Here is a 22292-nt window from a genome sequence, read left to right as displayed (position 1 = left end):
TTTTGTAGTCTCAGGCTCAATGTAAATATTTTGTTTACTGCTATGGTCAGATTTGTTTAAAAGTGACATAATCAAAAAGCCAGTAAAACTAATATCCGTAACAGAATCCATTTTACTTAGTTTTGTGTTGTTTAAAAGCATCATTATTAGAGGTGGATTCAGTCTGGAAGTCGTAAAGTAATGCACACAAGCAGCACTGTCCCAAAAGTACATTGATTCTTGACAATCCAAGAGGTCAATTTGTCAATTACTTTCTATTATTCACAGCTGTACAAAAGTCTGTGTGAAACATTTTTAAATCAGAGAACGTGTAGGTCATGTTTCATTTGTTGTCGTTTTTTTTCCAGGAATGGTGAAGGTCAGGTGTCAGCGGTGAAATGGACTTCTTGTCAGCATGGATTGTGTCTCCCTCTGCGCTACCCTTTCTTTGTCTCATCTGGGGTAAGAGGCTCAAATGTCACCACGGAGCTATCATTATGGTAACTGTGGCCTTTTCAAGTCACATCCTTGTTCCGCTCACCTGAGCAGTGGCAACCTTGACTTTATAAAGGCTTTGATTGAATTTCTGCAAACACATGTTTTCTCATGTTTTTACATGAGTGAGTACTGCAGCTCGGCTTCCTCCGTAACCCTGCAACGATTCGCTGAAATAAATTGCCTAATCTTATCTATTCATCTGATATTGTGATAATCTTGTTTCAGACGCTATGTTGACTTTTGCTTAAATTGCCTTACTGCTGTGTTCCTTTTTGCTTTGTACTATTTATGCTTCTCTTTCTCAAAAAAGATTAGCAATTATTTGTGAGAAAAGATAATTACTAACATCAGGATCATTCATACCTTGGAAAGTCACATTTGAAACGCCCCAGTAGTCACACAACTCTAAAGGTAACCTACTACTTCTGGAAAAATATACCTTAAAATTCCAACAAAACTCAAAGCTCACTGAAACAGTGCCCTCATGTGTGTATATATACATATATATATATATATATATATATATATATATATATATATATATATATTTATATATATATATATATATGTGTATATTTATGTGTGTATATATATATATATATATATATATATTGTGCCGTTAGGGGTGCATGTCTGATGCAAGGGCTGTTTAACACCTTTCTTACGTCACGACTCTGGAGACCGATGAGCGTTGTCAGCAGGTTTAATGACATTCAAAAGGGTGAAACTAAAAAGACAAACAATACAGTCAATATATAAATATGTTATGCAAATGTATTCATATATATGCTGTAATGCTACCTTACAAGACATGAGAAGGTAAACAAAGTGAAATTGTACTACGACGCCATCTTAGATGACATCGCAAATTATTGCTAATGAGTATGGCAAAGATCATACATCAAAAATCATAAATTTAGCTCGAAATATTTTATACAAAAACCAAGTTTCAAAGTTCAACTTATGATACATACCGGCGATGCAACCTTAAACAAAGGATATATGCAGTTTTTCTTCGAAAATAACCACCATAAAGTACGTGCTGGAACCGGAGATTTCTCTGCTTGGCTTATGTAACTTCCGGTCAATAAAGTTTGATTCAAAATACACACTTCTCAAAGATGTATTAACTGCCATGACCACATGATGGCGACAAATACACATGTAATAATATTAATTACATAACAAGCTTATTTAAGCACAACACATTTCAACAACAAGAGTTTACAACTTTTAGTTGTAACAGAACACTCCCCGCTTGGCGTGGATAAACGCCACAAAAATAACTGGAAAAAACAAACAAATACCTCTCATTAAATAATCAAAGGTACAATTTCTGAGATGGGTCTGGTCAATACCTTTGTATCATCTGACCTGACTACCCTTAGCTCTACTGAACGGACTTTGCCATCTTTACTTGGGAACACCTGAGTTACACGTGCAAGAGGCCATTCATTTCGGGGAATTTGGCTGTCTTTGAGTATAACGACCGTACCTACGCTCACGTTAAGTTGACTGGAATGCCACTTGCGACGTGGTTGGAGAGTGGGAAGGAACTCCTTCTTCCACCTGTCCCAGAAGGTGTTTGACAGGTGCTGGACTTGGCGCCACTGATGTTTGTAGAGGTCTGACGCTGTAAAGTTGCCAACTGGAGCCTTAAGAGGGGTTACCTTTTGGGTTTGGTTTGACTCGTCTACAGTGAGTCCTGTCTCACAGTAGTGCCAACCACGGCAGTGATTGATTTTGCTTGGCAGTGATTTGAAGTTATGTATGACGTGTAGTAGTCTCGAAACAGCACGCTTGAGAGACTTCCATGTCGAAAACTTGTTGAATCTGTCAGAGCCAAGTTGTTTGGTTGAGATTGTGGTTTTGAGTGTAGACACCTGTGGTCTGACATCAGAGTCTGTGCAAGGTTCAACAAGTTCAAAAGAGTCATTTGAGGGACTTTGATCTTGGAGCATGAAGTCAGGGCCAGTGAGCCAGTTACTAAGAGGTAGCTGGTAAGCAGGAACAGAACGTGTGGCGTGATCTGCTGGGTTCTGGCTGCTCGGTACGTAATGCCATTGGCTTGGTTGAGAAGATTTGCGGATTCTCGTAACACGGTTAGCCACGTAGACATAAAATCTTCTTGTCTCGTTGTGGATATAACCTAGAACTACTTTACTGTCTGTATAGAATGCAGTGTAGTCTATTTCAAAGCCTAATTCGTCAGTGAGAAGATCTGCAAGCTCGACTGCTAACACAGCAGCACTAAGCTCTAATCTTGGTATGGTCTGATCTGGGCGTGGTGCTAACTTTGCCTTACCTAAAACAAAGCCTACTTCACAGTTCCTAGCTGCATCTGTTACTCTTAAATAGGCCACTGCAGCTATAGCCTTAGTAGATGCGTCCGAAAATACCAACAACTCTTTTTTTGTAGTTGTTGAGGGAGAAATTTCTGTGTATGCTCTGGGAATGGTCAAGTTGGACAGTTCTTTAAGTGAGTCTTTCCACAGGGTCCAGGACTCTTCCATTTCTGAGGGCAATGGTGCATCCCAGTCTCCATTCTCTGCCATAAGTTCACGCAGAATGGACTTTCCCTGCATTGTTACTGGTGCTACAAAGCCTAATGGATCATAAAGGCTGTTTATTGTTGATAAAACACCTCGTCTAGTAAAGGGCTTTGTCTCGTCTGACACTCTAAAGGTGAAGCAGTCTTTCTTTAGGTCCCAAAGGAGACCCAGGCTACGTTGCATGGGGACTGAATCAGCTTCAAAGTCCAAGTCCTTTAAGTCTTTGGCATGATCTTGTGAAGGGAATGCTTCGAGTACCTCTTTTCTGTTAGCTGCTATTTTATGCAGTCTTAGATTTGAGTTTGCAAGTGTGTCACGGGTTCTTTGTAATAAGGACACAGCCATTTCAACAGTGGGGAGGGATTTGAGTCCGTCGTCTACGTAGAAGTCGTGTGTGACAAACTGCTTGACATCTGGATCACAATCTGGCTGGTTGCGTAGAACAGACTGATGTAAGCCGTATATGGCCACTGCTGGTGATGGGCTATTCCCAAAGACGTGGACTCTCATCCTATACTCTACAATGTCTTTGGAAATGTCATTGTCACGAAACCACAAAAAACGCAAGTAATTTCTGTCTTGCTCTCGAACATTGAAACAGTAAAACATCTGTTCAATGTCGGCTGTGAAGGCAACAGCTTCCTTTCTGAAGCGTATTAGGACACCTAACAGTGAGTTGTTAAGATCTGGTCCTGTCAACAACACATCATTTAGTGACACATTCTTGTACTTCGCGCTGCTGTCAAAGACGACCCTAATCTGTTTGGGCTTGCGAGGGTGGTAGACACCGAATAGTGGCAAATACCAACATTCCTCTTCGTCTTTCAGTGGAGGGGCAAGCTCTGCATGTTTGTTTTCAAATATTTTGTCCATAAACGTGATGAAATGTTCCTTCATTTCTTCTTTCCTTTCAAAGCTACGAACAAGAGACATTAAGCGGCTCAGGGCATGCGGTCTGTTGTTAGGGAGTTTTTGACGTAGCGACTTGAATGGTAATGGAGCTGTCCAGCTCTTGTCTGTGTCCTTTTGTAGTCCTTCTTCCATTATTTTCAAGAAGGCTTTGTCCTGAATGGAGGGTGCAATGTAATTGTCATGTCTGGTTTGTTTGAACACATTACATCCTAAATGATCAGGTTCACAAGCGCTATCCACAAGTTGAGTGCTGAAGCTGAATGGAACTTGTATCTCACAATGTCTCTCTATTACATTAAATACATTGGGGCATGGCTCAAACATTGTAGGACGCCCCTTCTCAGTTGTATTTGTGAACAGCGTCTTCACAGCGAGAGTTTTGTGGACATCACCTAAACACACGTTTCCTACTATGACCCACCCGAGGTCCAATTTTTGTGCATAGGGTGCATTGTTAGGGCCACTTATCTGTTTACGGACTTTGTGAACTCTAATAGCATCCCGTCCGAGAAGCATGAGTATGGGGGCATTAGAGTCCAGGTCAGGGATAAGGTGAGCTACTGACTTTAGATGACTGTGTTGCATAGCTGCACTGGGTGTGGGAATTTCATCTCTATCGTTTGGGATATTTCTACATTCAATGAGGCTAGGCAATGGGATGTGGACTGAACCATCTATGGCTGCCACTACATATCCTGTAGCTCTCCTGCCCATTGCTTCTTTAGTACCAGCACATGTCCTTAGTGAATAAGGGGAACTAGGGCCTCGGTCATTGAACAATTCAAAAAACTCAGGACATACTAACGACCTGTTACTTTGTTCATCATGGATGGCATAGAGCCTTACTGCTTGTTCAGGATGGCCTGCTGGGTACACTTTAACAAGACTAATTTTAGAGCAGGATCTGCCTGCTTCGTTCACGCCACAAACCTGTGTGCACTTGGACGTGATCTCCTCCGACTTAGCGGAGTCACTCTCCCCGCCATACTCTGCTGCAGGTTCAGTTACTCTAAGCCAGGGTGCTGGTCCTGGGTGAAGAGCAGTGCAGTGTTTTTCATCAAGACACTCAGAGCACTGTATCTTGACCATACAGTTTTTTGCAATGTGTGTAGATGAAGAACAGCATTTGAAGCAAATGTGGTTCTCTTTTAAGAATGCTTTTCGATCATCGAGTGTTTTCATTCGAAATGATCTGCACTTCAAGAGGGGATGAGGTTTCATGTGAATTGGGCAAAGCTTGTCGCTGTCTACAGCTTTGTTTGCCGTTCTTTGTGTATCTAAATTGTAACGGGAGACAACATCAGTTTTGTGCACTGAAATTTCTTTTTGTTTATATGCTCTCCATGGCAGTTTGTCGAGTTTGTGTACGTCAGGGAACGATGTAAAGTTAAAACTGGGGTCATTTCTTGAGTTAGCTTCCTGCGTTACAAAGTCTACAAAAACATTGAATGGTGGGAAGGGGACACGTTGTGTGCGTTTGTATTTAGCTCCTACTGTGATCCACCTTTCTTGCAAATTGAAGGGAAGTTTCTGCACAATTGGATTTAATCCTCTTGCGGTATCCAAAAACGCAAGACCAGGAAGGTCTCCTTCAGCTTTAGCACTCTGCATTTCCATGAGCAGGTCACTAAACTTCCTTAGTTTTGTGTAGTCTTTGGATGTGATTTTGGGGAACATATCAATTCTTTTGAAGAGTGTATCCTCAATCACTTCAGCTGAGCCATAACATTGCTCAAGTCTGTCCCACATCATATTGAGACCTTTGGTTGGGTTGTTAATGTGTATGGCTCTAATTTGTTCCACGTGTTCAGAGGATTCTTTGCCAAGCCACTTTAACATCAAGTCCATCTCTTCACTTGTTGTTAGTTCTAATCCATTTATTGCATTTTTAAAGGAACGTTTCCAAGCTCTGAAATTTTGAGGCTTGTCGTTAAATTGCAGTAGTCCTGTTGCTACTATTTCCCGGCGAGCAAAGTATCTAATAAAGTCACTCACATTAGAGTTTTTAGGCTCTTGGCATGAAGGCCGGACATCATGGAAGTTGGATGCTGATACCTGAGTTGACCAACTTGCACTGTCATTGTTTTGGATGTGAGGAGAGGAGGAAATGACTGAGGGGTTTTGGAAGTTTTTAAGATAATTAGGGGGGCCAAAGGGCATTTGTTTAGAGTCACTTTGTTTTGTTGGTTGAAGTAATTGATTGCTACTGAGCTTTAACTTGCTCTGAGGAGCATTTTCACATTGTGATGGCTGTGTAACAACATATTTTCCCTCTTTTACAAATTCAGCTTGGCTGAGGACATATTGCTTTGTACGTTCAGATGTGACAAAAGAACAAGGATTGCTGCGTGCTTCTACCTGTGTGACTACAGCTGTTTCTAATGCCTCTGCTTCAGCAATAGCAGATGCAACATCTTTTTCATGTTGAAGAAATTCAATAGATGCCTCTATTTTAGCTTTTTCTACTTTTAAGTCCATTTCTTTTGCTGCAAAACCGAGGCGGGCTTTGGCTGCCTCAGCTTTTGCTCTTGCCCTAGCTGCTGCGGAACCTGTGGAGGAGTTCGTCGAAGCCTCGGACCGGGTCTTTAAAGATGGCGCCTTGCTGGACATGGTGGGGTGGACTAGATGATGACTGCTGAATCACTGCTGTATGCCGTTTGCGTTGTAGCGTTGTGGCGTAGTAGTGGTCAGCTTCACTCTAGCGTGCGACGACTGCGTTACCTCTGTCTGTTTGGATGTCGCCGTTTCACTGTGCCGTTAGGGGTGCATGTCTGATGCAAGGGCTGTTTAACACCTTTCTTACGTCACGACTCTGGAGACCGATGAGCGTTGTCAGCAGGTTTAATGACATTCAAAAGGGTGAAACTAAAAAGACAAACAATACAGTCAATATATAAATATGTTATGCAAATGTATTCATATATATGCTGTAATGCTACCTTACAAGACATGAGAAGGTAAACAAAGTGAAATTGTACTACGACGCCATCTTAGATGACATCGCAAATTATTGCTAATGAGTATGGCAAAGATCATACATCAAAAATCATAAATTTAGCTCGAAATATTTTATACAAAAACCAAGTTTCAAAGTTCAACTTATGATACATACCGGCGATGCAACCTTAAACAAAGGATATATGCAGTTTTTCTTCGAAAATAACCACCATAAAGTACGTGCTGGAACCGGAGATTTCTCTGCTTGGCTTATGTAACTTCCGGTCAATAAAGTTTGATTCAAAATACACACTTCTCAAAGATGTATTAACTGCCATGACCACATGATGGCGACAAATACACATGTAATAATATTAATTACATAACAAGCTTATTTAAGCACAACACATTTCAACAACAAGAGTTTACAACTTTTAGTTGTAACAGAACATATATATATATATATATATATATATATATATATATATATATATATATATATATATATATATATATATATATACATATATATATATATATACATATATATATATATATATATATATATATATATATATATATATATATATATATATATATATATATATATATATATATATATATATATATATACACACATAAATATACACATATATATATATATATATATATATATATATATATATATATGCATATATATATATATATATATATATATATATATATATATATATATATATATATATATATATATATATATATATATATATATATATATATATATATATATATATATATATATACATATATATCAGTGGCGGTGTCAGGTGAGGCACTGACTTCATCACAGTCAGATTTACAAACATATGAACCCTAAATAGTATCTTATTCACCATGTGATTGGCAGCAGTTAACGGGTTATGTTTAAAAGCTCATACCAGCATTCTTCCCCGCTTGGCACTCAGCATCAAGGGTTGGAATTGGGGGTTAAATCACCAAAAATGATTGCCAGGCACGGCGCCGCTGCTGCCCACTGCTCCCCTCACCTCCCAGGGGGTGAACAAGGGGATGGGTCAAATGCAGAGGACAAATTTCACCACACCTAGTGTGTGTGTGAAAATCATTGGCAGGGGCGCCGAAAAGGGGGGGTAAAGGAGACGGATTCTAGGGGCCCATGATGGAGGGGGGCCCAGAGAGGCCCCTAATGATGATGAAATTATAATACAGAAAAAATAATGGGTGTCCTGTACAGATTCTTTTCATGGGGCCCAAAATCCCTAGCGGCGCACCTGATCATTGGTATACTTAACTTTAACTTTACACTTACAAATTGTAGCACACAAAAAAGCACATTTAATAAAAAAAAACGTTATTATGGTCTTACCTTTACTTATAAGTGCGGGAACAGTGGTGTTCCTGTTGGAAGAGTTGTGAATGAATGAAATATGAAATCCGCGCTGCTGTCTGCGGGTGTACCTAATGTTGTGTCCCTGTTCACGGCTCCTCCGGCGCGCCGCGCGAGCATTGTTGTTTTTGCACTTTTTGGCTTCTTGTTAAGTGACTTTTTTTGGGTGGATTCGGTCTTGCACGTGGAGGGTTTGGGTGTGGGCTTTGGTTGGTGTGGTGCTCCCGTCGGGCGGTGCATTCTGCGCTGGAGGTGCTTGGCACCAGGAGGCGGGGTTATGAGACGAGCCTCCAGTTTTATGATCGCTCAGCACAAGAAATACGTTACACACATACAGTTGTTGACAAAATACACTGTACATTATATACCTCAGCTAACTGAACTATGGAAATGTATAATATAATTCATATAGCAATACAGTCTCACTGCACAGCAGGCCAGCAGTTAGCCGAGTCATTGCGCACAATCCATGTTGAGGCACAACGCAGTGACGTGCCTCAACTGGCTGGTGATCACCGCACCGTCTCTTCTCAGTATTTGAACGGCAAATGTGAAAATAAAAATAAAAATAATCTAAAACTGGTGAAGTTCAATGGAAAATAACTTTAGTATAATCACTGGATACATATAACAATTTAATTAATTTTTTTTCTTTTTACTTTTTTTTCAGGTGATGGCAGGTGAGGCCATGCCTCCCCTGCCTCTAGTGACCGCACGCCACTGATATATATACATATACATATATATACATATATATATACACACATACAGCCGGCCCAAGGCATACGCGTACTAAGCGCTTGCTTAGGGCCCCGCGGCCACCAGGGGGCCCCCAAAAGCAATTAACAAAAAATTCTTATTTTTTATTTTTTGTATGTAAGAGTCTGAGTCAGACTCGTACATGGCAGTGATTAGTATTAATAACAAAGTCGGCCATCAGATTTCTTACAGCGATGTCATAAATGACTTTGCCTCCAGAAAAGCCAGGAAGCACAGGTTTTAAGGAGTGGGTGGAGTGGTGTGGGTGATGAAGAACAGAGAAACAAAACTGTGATGTGATGTCAAATGTGTGAATTAAGGACCTTAATTTAAGGTAGTTAATTTTGATTTTTTCCCCAAAAATGTTTTGCACATCGTTATGTACATTTACATAGTTTTAATATGTAGTAACTTTATATTTGTTTATAAACCGTTATGTTACCTTGTTTCTGGTAACTCTGTTCATTAATATTATTTAAGTATTTGCTTGATATTTAATTTAATTATGTTGTTTTTTGTACAATTGAATTTGTTCCTTTTTATATATATTTAAGTGATTTTATTGTTGCACTTTATTGTTTTTCTTGCACTACGAATTATTTTTGCACATTGCTGTTTCAGGTTTTTGTTACCTAAAATAATAAAGTGAATCAGAATCAGCTTTATTGTCCAGTTATGTTTAACACACATGGAATTTAACTTCAGTAGACTGCGCTCTCTTTGTACAAAGTAAACATTAAATATGAACAATTAACTAAAAATATAAACGAGTAATTAAAGACTAATATGTACAAGACTGATGAGACAAGGTGACACTTTTACTGTAAATACAAAGCTTTATCACTTGATTGTTCAACCCCAGGCCACTCTCAGCTGAATGTTTTCTACATTTTAAGTTTAGGAACCATATGTGGCACTCTGGACATTATTCGTTCATTCATTGGTATTATTTATGTTCTTAACTGGGCCACCCCCGTATCTTTATAAATGACATGTCATTTGTAAAGACATGCCAGGCTGACAATAGGATAATGTAAAGTTTGCATTATCCAATTGTCAGCCTGGCATGTCTTTACAAATGAATGCGGCTCTGGCAGTGTTGTTTACATTGTAAACAACACTGCCAGAGCCGCAATGAGTTTATAGTAGGTGTGTGAATGATCAACACTCAATATTATTGGCAGAAATAGAGGGCCCCAAAATCATTTTGCTTAGGGCCCCATGGAGGCTTGGGCCGGCACTGCACACACACACACGTATATATATATATATATATATATATATATATATATATATATATATATATATATATATATATATATATATATATACTGGGAACCAAATATTAACATTGCTGTATGTATACTTTGGTCACATTTTCAGTAGACCCATAATAAATTCATAAAACAACCAAACTTCATGAATATGTTTTGTGACCAACAAGTTTGTGCTCCAATCCCTCTATCACAAAAAATAAGAGTTGTAGAATGTATTGTTAACTCAAGACAGCCATGACATTATGTTCTTTACAAGTGTATGTAAACTTTTGATCGCAACTGTATATATATATATACAGAGCCATTGTGGACTCCAGACTTAATGCATGCAGGGATCATTGAAAGTTGAAATTCATTTTAATTTAGAATATTTTATGCAATCTTTTGCCATTAAGACAGCTGACTGACTTTGAGCAACATGGTAAAATGAGGCCACAAAAACACACAAAAGCGAGTCTCATGGCGAGGTAACTTCCAGTTTTGTGTATATCTGTGCGGCTAATGAAATTTTTAGCTGCTCAAATGTAGGTTACCAGTTAAAAGGGGTTTTTGAATTAAAACTTGACAGCTAGAATATAATGTGGCTACAAGAAGCACACGTTTAGCGACTTAGTTTGCAAACTCTCTGTACAGGCCCGTCCTGCCCCGTGCTCTGAGATCTACGGGGGCCCATCTTGCATAAGGAGTGCATTCCTAGTAAGTGGAACATATTAGGATGCTCATCGAAGGAAGTTGGTCCGGGGCAGGCATTTGTTAAAGATGTGGAGCGAAGCCAGTCTATCTACAAAGATGTCCTTCGTGAAGAGGTGGGCACATTTAGGGAGGGGGTTACAGTATCTTGCAAGTTTTTGTTGTTGTTGTAATGAAAACCTGGAACTTCAAAAGCAAGTTTCCTCTCAAAAGTGGTGCAAACAAGCCAGGTTAGATGTTTCTCATGTTTAGTTGTGACAAACTGGCTTTGACGACTTTCATAACATAATTAAAAAGTACATTTTGCATAATAGAGGATTTTCATGGTGTCAAATGTTGTTTTATTATTAACCACAGGTCTGGTGCGCACACAGCATAAAACATGAAATGATTTGTTTGAACAATACGATCAATGTAATATTTTAGTTCAATTACGGGCTAATTTCATGCACCATTTGCACTCTCACTATAAGACTGACGAGCTGCCTGCCTGTGTTTGCTCTCCTCTACCTGATTGTACTGAATTGTGTGTTTTTTTAAATGGTTAGTGAAAAGATGTCATGCATCTGCTTAAAGCCATCTTTAAATCTCACTTTTTCAAACATTTTGACACACAGCCACATCGTGTTTTTATTGAACACGTCAAAGTGGAGTGGTAGAGGAGGTAAGTGGAGACGGGGAGATTTTTCCTGTCATCTACAGCCGCGATCAAAAGTTGTAAAGAACATAATGTCATGGCTGTCTTGAGTTTCCAATCATTTCTACAACTCTTATTTTTTTGTGATAGAGTGATTGGAGCACATACTTGTTGCTCACAAAAAACCTTCATGAAGTTTGGTTCTTTATTAATTTATTTTGGGTCTTCTGAAAATGTGACCAAATCTGCTGGGTCAAAAGTATACATACAGCAATGTTAATATTTGAGTTTGAGTTTGAGGTTATTTCAAACATGCAAGCAAGCATACAACATGATACGGCACAATTTCCAGTTTCTCTATTCAACATGTTCGAAAAGGAGTAGGAAGAAGCAGAGTTTATTTAATCCTACCCCTTTTCTTTTACATAGCAGTTGCTAAAACTTTTGTTCACTTCCTGTTCTCAATTTATTCACAATATACTCCATAAGTAATCACAATACAAATAAATAAATAATACTCGGTGAAGTAAGTTACATTTCATATGGTGAGATGAGTAAGATTATTTTGAAAATGAATGGATGGAAGAAATAAATTCAGAATGTTTATCATGGTTCTTCTTCTTTGTACTTTGTAAACACTTTAAGTTTGAAGAGTTTCTTGAAGTGGATCATATTAGTACATTGTTTGATTGCTTTGCTTAATCCATTCGGTAATTTAATTCCACATACTGATATACTGAAGGTCTTAAGTGTTGTACGTGCATACAAATTTTTTAAATTACATTTTTCTCTAAGATTATATTTGTCCTCTTTTTTTGAGAAGAATTGTTGTATATTCTTGGGTAGCAGGTTATAGTTTGCTTTGTGTACAATTTCAGCTGTTGGCAAATTCACTATGTCGTGGAATTTCAGTATTTTTGATTCAATAAATAAAGGGTTTGTATGTTCTCTATATCCAACATTATGTATTATTCTAACTGATCTTTTTTGTAACACCGTTAATGAATGAAGTGTACTTTTGTAGTTATTTCCCCATATTTCTACACAATACCTCAGATATGGTAACACTAGCGAGCAGTAGAGAATATGAAGTGATTTTTGGTCTAGAACATGTTTTGCTTTACTCATTTTTGACGTGTTTCTTGTTACTTTATGTTGTATATTTTTTACATGAGATTTCCAGTTCAATTTATTTGGTTACATGTCCCTTGGCAAGTTTCACTGCAATAAGGCGCTTTTGGTAGCCATCCACAAGCTCCTGGCAAGCTTCTGGTTGAATTGTTGACCACTCCTCTTGACAAAATTTGTGCAGTTCAGCTAAATTTGTTGATTTTCTGACATGGACTTGTTTCTTCAGCATTGTACACTCGTTTAAGTCAGGACTTTGGGAAGGGCATTCTAAAACCTTAATTCTAGTCTGATTTAGCCATTCCTTTACCACTTTTGACATGTGTTTGGGGTCATTGTTCTGTTGGAACACCCAACTGCGCCCAAGACCCAACCTCTGGGCTGATGATTTTAGGTTGTCCTGAAGAATTTGGAGGTAATCCTCCTTTTTCATTGTCCCATTTAAAGCACCAGTTCCATTGGCAGCAAAACAGGCCCAGAGCATAATATTACCACCACAATGCTTGACGGTGGGAATGCTGTTCCTGGAATTAAAGGCCTCACCTTTTCTCCTCCAAACATATTGCTGGGTATTGTGGCCAAACAGCTCAATTTTTGTTTTATCTGACCACAGAACTTTCCTCCAGAAGGTCTTATCTTTGTCCATGTAATGTCAGATTGAATATAGCTGTAACAGTTCAATAATAAGGTTACTTTAATCAAATTAAGAATCTACACCTACTATCAAAAATGCAAAAACGGTTTGTTCCTCCTGGATAGCTGCACTCCTAACTTGGAACACTTCACTCAACAAGAACATGATAACATCATCAAAGCTCACCTTTAAGCACAGCAACAACATGTTGGAACAAGAATGAGGTGATAAAAGAAATGTAAACATAGGAGAACGTTATGTACAAGTTTCACTTGTGCACTACATTGCACATAACTGTGGTGGCTTCAAAGACCATCGATTAAAGTTAAGAACAGAGGCATCATTCGTTTTTAAAGACAGGGGGAGACTTCACCCCCCCAGGAGATGCACTAATAATAATATCATCATAATAATAATGATGGAGTATTATGATTCATGTTGTCCAAAGCTAATCTCTATTTAACCACCTTAGTAAAAACGTGTGTGTCTAAGTACCACCATAATGACCAACATTAAAATACATTAGCGTACTGTAGGCCTAAGTATCCATGAAAACAAGTATATTTAATATTTTGGCCACACATTACACACAGTTTGAACAGTAACCATGTGTTTGTATATAGGAAAATAAAACACTGTACTTTAATCAAGTGATTCCTTGGCATACCACGAGGTGGATTACAGTATTTGATTCATATCATGGCCACTTTATTTTGAACTTGTTGGCATTTGTAATTTGATTTTGTAAAAAATGTTTTATTTTTTTTAATTTTTTTTAAACAAAACCAAATTATTTAGGGGGTTTATATACTGTAGATATGTTAGAGATATATATCACCATCAACCTGCTCAGTGGCCTTGTGGTTAGCGTGTTCGCCCTGAGATCGGTAGGTCATGAGTTCAAACCCCAGCCAATTCATACCAAAGACTATACAAATGGGACCCATTACCTCCTTGGCACTCAGCATCAAGAGTTGGAATTGGGGGTTAAATCACCAAAATGATTCCCGAGCGTGGCCACCGCTGCTGCTCACTGCTCCCCTCACCTCCCAGGGGGTGAAACAAGGTGATGGGTCAAATGCAAAGGGTAATTTCACCAGACCAGATCAGATCAGTGGTACTTTAACTTTAATATGTTGATCCCATCTTTAAAAACTCAAAACCTAATTAAGTGTTATGCGTGTGTTTTAAAAAGCTGGTTTCAGCCAAACCATGCAATAATTAGTGAATTTAGTCAACGTGAACACATCAATTGTGTGCGTATGGTGCAGTGACGTTGGGTGACAATGTGGGGCCCTTTAGGAGTCTTATGCATGGGGGCCCAGAATTTGGTGCTGCGCCCCTGTTTCTCTGTAATAGCATTTCAGCAGCAACTATAGATTACAGTTGCATATTCATTTATGTAAACTGTATGCAAATGGCGTGCATGTATTTGGCTATCGTATGCATCTCGCGTTGTGGCCAATCTTGCCCTTCGTCTTTGACGTGAGGTGACTGGTTCAGCCTTGATCTGCGAGCTGTGTCTCTCACTCATGTTGTCAGACGCAACAGAGCGTGCACTCCACAAACAACTTGGTCATTGTGCCAATCAAGGTCAAGATTCCCTCAGCCTAACAGCATCAGGCTGGCTGGCTCTGCGTCTTCGCTCTTTAAATTTGAACCGCACCTGTGATACAGGGGCGCAAATTGAAGTCTGCGCTTGCATTTGGAGCCATGAATTGAATTTATTCATAAACTGCTAATCATATAATCCTTGCCGCAGTGTTTGAAGCTCACGGGTAGTCTGCTTTAAGATCACCTTGCACGCTCAAACACACAGCGGGTTGTTTTAAAGAGAGTGGCCAGCCACACCTATGACAAACAAGAGGGATTAAAGTGATAATGATTTCACCTCCCAGGAGGTATTACCTGGTGGGACATCGACATTGAAGAAAAACTGAGGTGAAGCAGATCTGTGATGCCCTCTGCCTTTTCCTTGCACTGGTATCCTGTCTGCACGGCAGAGGGGGATTTAATTTGCAGTAATTACTCTATTGACTCATTTCTAAGGCCGTATCACTGCGGTCAGCCATCAATAAAACATATGCCAGGATGAATAATGTGTGTAGACACAACACGAGGGGAGGCTTCTCAGACAAGAGACCACAAGACTGCATCCCTGGGGTGCATGTTTTGTCATGTAGTCCCTTTATTTCTCCACCAACACTCTTTGTGCTTCACCTACTTACATTTACACCATCACCCTCCCTCCTCAGACCCAGCAGGCCTTCAGGTCAGAGCCCAGGAACCTCACTGTGAGTATGGGGGCCCCAGCTGTGTTAAAGTGTGAAGTGCTGCAGGCCTCTGGGACTCTGCAGTGGGTGAAGGACAGCCTCCTCTTGGGACATCACAGAGGTTTGCCAGGATTTCCACTCTACAGCATGATTGGAAATCCCAAGAGTAGTAGACAAACACACTCCTCACGCAATGAAGTGCAAGGTTGATCCATTCTATTAAATGGATTTGTCAATGATATGACCATCACTCTTAATTAGTGATGGGCCTTTCAAATATGTACCAATACATGGTACCTGGGAATCTTCACCCACCACAGAAGAAACAATGTAAATATGAAGAATTGTTTCCAGCCTTGTAAAAAGTCCCTATTTTAGTTAAAGTTTGTACATTTTGAAAACACTACAAAGTGCTATACAGTACTGTATATTAATCAAATATAACAAGGGGGTGATTAATTAACGATCTCTTTATTAACAAGCCAAAACATCAACAATGACAAGCAGCTGTGCTGTATGCGCTGCTCTGCCAACACACACACAGACACACACGTCTGTTTGGTGCCCTCACAAATGATTAGAAATCTCAAAAATCCTTGATAACCATATTGCTATAATGATAACGACAGTATTTCAACAAGTTAACATTGGCAAAGTCATTTCGTGAGCTGTTCTCGCAGAGCAGTGAGAGAGAGAGAGAGAGAGAGAGAGAGAGAGAGAGAGAGAGAGAGAGAGAGAGAGAGAGAGAGACAAGGGTGTTAAAATTACTTTTTAACAGCGAAAATATTGAGAAGCTACTTATGGTTTGTTTGACAGAGAAGGAGCTTGCATGAGATATAGTAGAAGTCTGCTCTCCCAGGTAAATGCTATCATTAATTATTATTACAGTATTTCTTAAAAGTGCTGTAGTTGTTTTTAGGACATTTTTGTATAATTTTTGATACAATATTTGTTGTCTAGAACAGTGGTCCCCAACCACCGGGCCGCGGCCCGGCTCGATTGGTACCGGGCCGCAGAATAATTGTTTATTATTATTATTATTTTTTTTTTAATATTTTTTTTTTTTTTTTTTTTTTTTTAAATTAAATCAACATAAAAAACACAAGATACACTTACAATTAGTGTACCAACCCCAAAAACCTGGACATGTTTCAAACATTGGCGGGGTTTTTGCGTGAGACTGAGCCTGCGCCTTCATTCAACACGCTGCTGCACGATCACCTGTCTGTGCTTTTAAAAGAGTTTGAGCACTACTTCCCAACTTCAAAAGACCCACGAACAGCCAAGGAATGGATCCGCGACCCATTTGTCAACAAAGCAGATGAATCCAGCATGTCTGTGCAAGAAGAAAATCAAATGCTGGAGATCGCAAATGACGGCACCCTTAAAAGTGTATTTCAGACAAAAACTCTGCCTGTTTTCTGGATGAAAGTCATGGCAGAATACCCCGAGATCGCCACCACAGCACTGAAAACACTGTTGCCATTTCCAACATCCTATCTGTGTGAAGCGGGGATTTCTGCAGTGACAGCCACCAAAACAAAACAACGTAGCAGACTGGACATTATCACACTTCGGGTGTCTTTGTCTCCCAATACCCCCAGTTGGGACCGTCTCGTTGCAGAGAAACAAGCTCAGGGCTCTCATTGATTTAGCGTTACGGTGAGTTAAAAATCTCATGCAATTTATATTCGTTTTTAATGTTATATCTGCATCTTATTTTGAAGGCATGTAAACGTTACCATAGCAACGAAAATCAGAGCGCGTTGGGCAGAGGGAGGCGAGGGAGAGGGAGAGGAGGAGCTTGTGAGTCGACTCGGGCACACAAACATGCAGGAGGCTTATCTGACGGTCCAAAGTGACAACTTTGTTTCAGCTGTTGAAAAATAACATTCATAATGACAGTAGTGTGGAATTGCTGGTTCTTGTCATTTATATATTTTTCCACGTGATTTTTTTATTTATGTATTGGGCAGACAGGAAGTTACCAGAGACTTTGTTGTTATACTCATGTTATGTTGTTGGCGCAATGTGCTAATAAAGGTCCATATGAGTACACAGTGGATTCACGTTTATTATTTTAATTTTTTCATGAAAAAACTTGTTTTCCTATTGTACTTTAAGTGTATTTTGAATTAAGAGTTAAGCTACAGAACTAATTAATCTACGATTGTATTGTTTTTCAGTGGATCCTCCAATCTACCACTCCAGGAGCATATGCTTACAACACTTTGGAAAGTGTTGTAAGCATTAAAGTTAAAGTTTAACTTTAACTTTAACTTTAGCTCCCGTACGAAGGTCGTAAAAAGCCCTTTTAAACATTATGATTTAATCTTAGGACTTTTGATATGTAAAAAGGTCAGGGTGTCAGTAGCGAATACGGACCAGTGACAACATGGAGAAGTAGACCATGTTTCAAGTTATAGAGGAGTTGAACGCAGTATTTAAACTGTATGATTTGGTTATGTTCTGTATGTTAACATTTGTTGGACCTTTGTTCTTTGGGTGCCTTGCTTAAAGGCCTACTGAAATGAAATGTTCTTATTTAAACGGGGATAGCAGATCCATTCTATGTGTCATACTTGATCATTTTGCGATATTGGCATATTTTTGCTGAAAGGATTTAGTAGAGAACATCGACGATAAAGTTTTGGTCGCTGATAAAAAAGCCTTGCCTGTACCGGAAGTAGCGTGACGTCACAGGTTGAAGGGCTCCTCACATTTGCACATTGTTTACACCAGCAGCGAGAGCGATTCGGACCGAGAAAGCGACGATTACCCCATTAATTTGAGGCAGAATGAAAGATTTGTGGATTTGTAACGTGAGAGTGAAGGATTAGAGTGCAGTGCAGGACGTATCTTTTTTCGCTCTGACCGTAACTTAGGTACAAGGGCTCATTGGATTCCACACTCTCTCCTTTTTCTATTGTGGATCACGGATTTGTATATTAAACCACCTCGTATACTATATCCTCTTGAAAATGAGGGTCGAGAACACGAAATGGCCATTCACAGTGACTTTTATCTCCACGACAATAAATCTACGAAGCACTTTAGCTACGGAGCTAACGTGATAGCATCGTGCTTAAATGCAGATAGAAACAAAATAAATAAGCCCCTGACTGGAAGGATAGACAGAAGATCAACAATACTACCAAACTCTGGACCTGTAACCACACAGTAATGCTGTACCCCCTGGCGAAGCCTAGCAATGCTGTTGCTAACGACGCCATTGAAGCTAACTTAGCTACGGGACCTCGACAGAGCTATGCTAAAAACATTAGCTCTCCACCTACGCCAGCTCTCATCTGCTCATCACGACCCGTGCTCACCTGCGTTCCAGCGATTGACGGCGCGATGAAGGACTTCACCCGATCATCGATGCGGTCGGCGGCCCAGAGACGGAGGAAGTCAAGGTGAGGACAGTGGCGCGGCGGCGGGCGTTGTAGCTTTTGCCATCAGAGTCGGCAAGAAACATGTTTTTCCCCAAAGTTACGTACGTGACATGCACATAGCGCCACGCACATACGGGCAAGCGATCAAATGGTTGGAAGCCAAAGCTGTACTCACGGTAGCGCGTCTGCTATCCAACTCAATGTCCTCCTGGTTGTGTTGCTGTAGCCAGCCGCTAATACACCGATCCCACCTACAGCTTTCTTCTTTGCAGTCTCCATTGTTAATTGAACAAATTGCAAAATACTCACCAACACAGATGTCCAGAATACTGTGGAATTTTGCGATGAAAACAGAGCTGTTTGTAACAATGGTGTCCTAATACTTCCGCTTCAACCCTTGACGTCACGCGCAAACGTCATCATACATAGACGTTTTCAGCCGGAAGTTTCCCGGGAAATTTAAAATTGCACTTTATAAGTTAACCCGGCCGTATTGGCATGTGTTGCAATGTTAAGATTTCATCATTGATATATAAACTATCAGACTGCGTGGTCGGTAGTAGTGGGTTTCAGTAGGCCTTTAAGGTCTCCTCAGTTGTGAATACAGGGAGACTCTAGATACGTTCTAAGTGTACTCATACGCGACCATTCATAACATGCTTGGGCACACTTAAAACCTAAAGAACAGTCGTCGAGTCATAAGAGGACTGTAATGCAATTACTCTTTGGAAGTTCTTAATGATAACTGCCACACAGAAAATGAAGACAACCACCATGTTTAATGAAATAAATGAAAAACACAGTGATACCACAACTGATGTGTACCAAATTAACAGTGTTTTGAGGTTAAAACTGTCTTTGTTATGCTTTATGTTGGAAGCAAAAATGTAAATTACAAGCATCCCTGCCATTAGTTGGAGTGGCAAATGTCACAGTGAACCCTGTAAGATCCGACCAAAACATCTGGTCTTACTGGCTAGCATCAGATTATAGAGAAGAACATAATTATGTTATTTTAAGGAAGAAAGTGAGTGTGAAGGACATTGCTGTGAACAAGAAGCGGATGATATTCATCGAACTAAAGAAAGAAACCTTTAAAAACATGATAGCCGGTGTCACCAACTTGGTAAAGCAATTCGAACACAGCACAGCTGGTCGGCTCCATACTGAAGCAGGATTAGTCTAACGCCAGCCAAGAGTGTTAAAATAATACTGTATCTAAACAGTGTACGTTTATCCATGAAAAATATGGAGAAGTTGACGAACAAGTTGTGTTTGACAGTGAGGCAGCTTGATGGAAATACCGTAGTAGCCCACCCTTGAAGGTAAAAACTGTACATTACGATTAGATTACATCATTAAACTACTATCGTTGTTAGTAATACATTCTATTTTATTGTTTCTATACATTATTTCTTATTCTAAAGTTGTTTTTTAAAGGCACAACACATGTTAACATTGTTCTATTTATGGGGCCGAGCAATTGATTTCAATTAATTTGAGTGGGAGGCGTTGATTTGAAATACAAGCGTTTTGACTTAATGTTCCGTCACATGACCAGATAAAATCGTAAATTGAGGTACTACTGTACTTTAAATAGTCCAAAAGTCAGGGCAAGAGGCACATTAACTAACTCCTGATTACATTTGTGTGCATGACAAAAACATGTCATTTAAATAATAGGTAATTCATGACAGCCGCTGTCTTGTACAATAGAAATAATCAGGACAAATTGAAGTAAGTCTGGAAGTAATCCACCAAATCAGAGAAATTGCAGTAATACAGTGGTGTACAAGTGATGAGACAAGCAAACAATGACTACGAGGTAGTATGTCTTTAAATAAGGCTGACTCTTATTAGATTTAAACATTTGACTAGTGACGTTGTTGCCATGGCTTCGAAGTGCTGTAATATAACATCAACAATAGTCTCACCTTGTGGCCCATTTCCTGTCTCGGCAGGGAGCAGCTGGGTCCGAGGAAGTGATGTGATTGTCAATGCAACACATCCTCTTGACTGACACTGAGCAGCACGCATAAACACACTCACACATAAGAAGACAATCTGCTCTTTATTGGAGAATAGTATGGGAGACCACTAGCAATTCTTGAGTTGTTGACATATACCCCCTTAAACCACTCAATAGGTATGCTAAAATACTATCAAGCCCCTCTCAGTTACTACTGACATGCAGTGGTGTGCCGTCAGGGCCAGCAAGGCCTTCTCTGCTGGCCTAACATAACCAGGAATCATGATCATAATTAAAGATAAAAGTCAATTTTGATTTACTTTCCCTAAATATCTAAAAGTATTCATATTCTCTTCATGTCATATTATGCTCCTTCCAGCGCTGTTGTATTTAGGTTATACAGTTTTTATCCAATCAGAATTCAGCTAGCTTATGTTGCCATGCTGTACCAAATCTGCCGGAGGCCTTCAGAATCAACAATGCGAGCGTCCGTGCACTGTAAGTGAACGGGGACATACATTTCACAGACAGTTGCGATAGCCAATCAGATCACAAGTTGTTGTCAGTAAGGCCTTCTAGATGGCCTAAGGCAGATATATAGTGATGTTATGAGCTAGGTAACATCAATCAATCAATCAATCAATCAATCAATGTTTATTTATATAGCCCTAAATCACAAGTGTCTCAAAGGGCTGTAACATAAAAACTCCATTACCCAGCATGCCACAGTAGTGAAGAGCATGCGCAGTAGCCCCGTTTGCAGTGGCCCCATTTAGGTTGTTGAATGTTATCGATGAGCACGCTGTGGAGTAAACTTTAAGAACTCAGCCAACACACCTCGTCTGCATCTTTTAACATTAGACAAGACAACACATACAGTATATTTGCATGGCCATTTTCAAGAAGGATATTTAAAGAGAAACTACATCTTGTGAGACGATGTCGGCCAACCCCGGAAGCTAGCTCAGCTGGCTTGGAGATGAAATGTGAGTTCAGATATTGTATTTCTTTATTTTTTCACGTTCAATATATTTTTTTTGCAATTTTAATTTTGACAGTACCACATACGATATGTTTTAATTGTTGATGCGGGTTTATTGATTTTTAAATCCGCCAGAAAATAACCTGTTTTGTACAATGCCCAGTAGTGCGTAAATGTGTTTCTGTATAGTATTTCTCCAGCAATGGTCATGTGGGGACATAAATGATGGTATTTTGAGAGGTAATCATTGAAGTCGGACATCACT

The 22292-nt window shown here is 39.5% G+C and overlaps 1 protein-coding gene across 2 annotated transcripts; it reads right to left on the bottom strand.

Moving 5' to 3' along the window:
- Nucleotides 1-1162: 1162 nt before the first annotated feature.
- On the bottom strand, nucleotides 1163-4000 carry LOC133660654 (uncharacterized). Of its 2 annotated transcripts, none has more exons than XR_009827859.1 (2): nucleotides 1452-4000; nucleotides 1163-1204 (listed from the first exon to the last, which is right to left on the bottom strand). XR_009827859.1 is itself a non-coding variant. In XM_062064225.1 (2 exons), exons 1-2 carry the CDS (start codon nucleotides 3960-3962, stop codon nucleotides 1191-1193), a joined length of 2004 nt encoding a protein of 667 aa, XP_061920209.1. In that variant the 5' UTR covers nucleotides 3963-4000; the 3' UTR covers nucleotides 1163-1190. The 2 variants fall into 2 exon arrangements, 1 of the variants encoding a protein (XP_061920209.1); XM_062064225.1 differs by having other exon boundaries at nucleotides 1973-4000.
- Nucleotides 4001-22292: the final 18292 nt, after the last annotated feature.

Source organism: Entelurus aequoreus, linkage group LG11, assembly GCF_033978785.1.
Source record: "Entelurus aequoreus isolate RoL-2023_Sb linkage group LG11, RoL_Eaeq_v1.1, whole genome shotgun sequence".
In the NCBI taxonomy this organism is placed as follows: domain Eukaryota; kingdom Metazoa; phylum Chordata; class Actinopteri; order Syngnathiformes; family Syngnathidae; genus Entelurus; species Entelurus aequoreus.
This window is presented reverse-complemented; position numbering and strand designations above follow the sequence as displayed.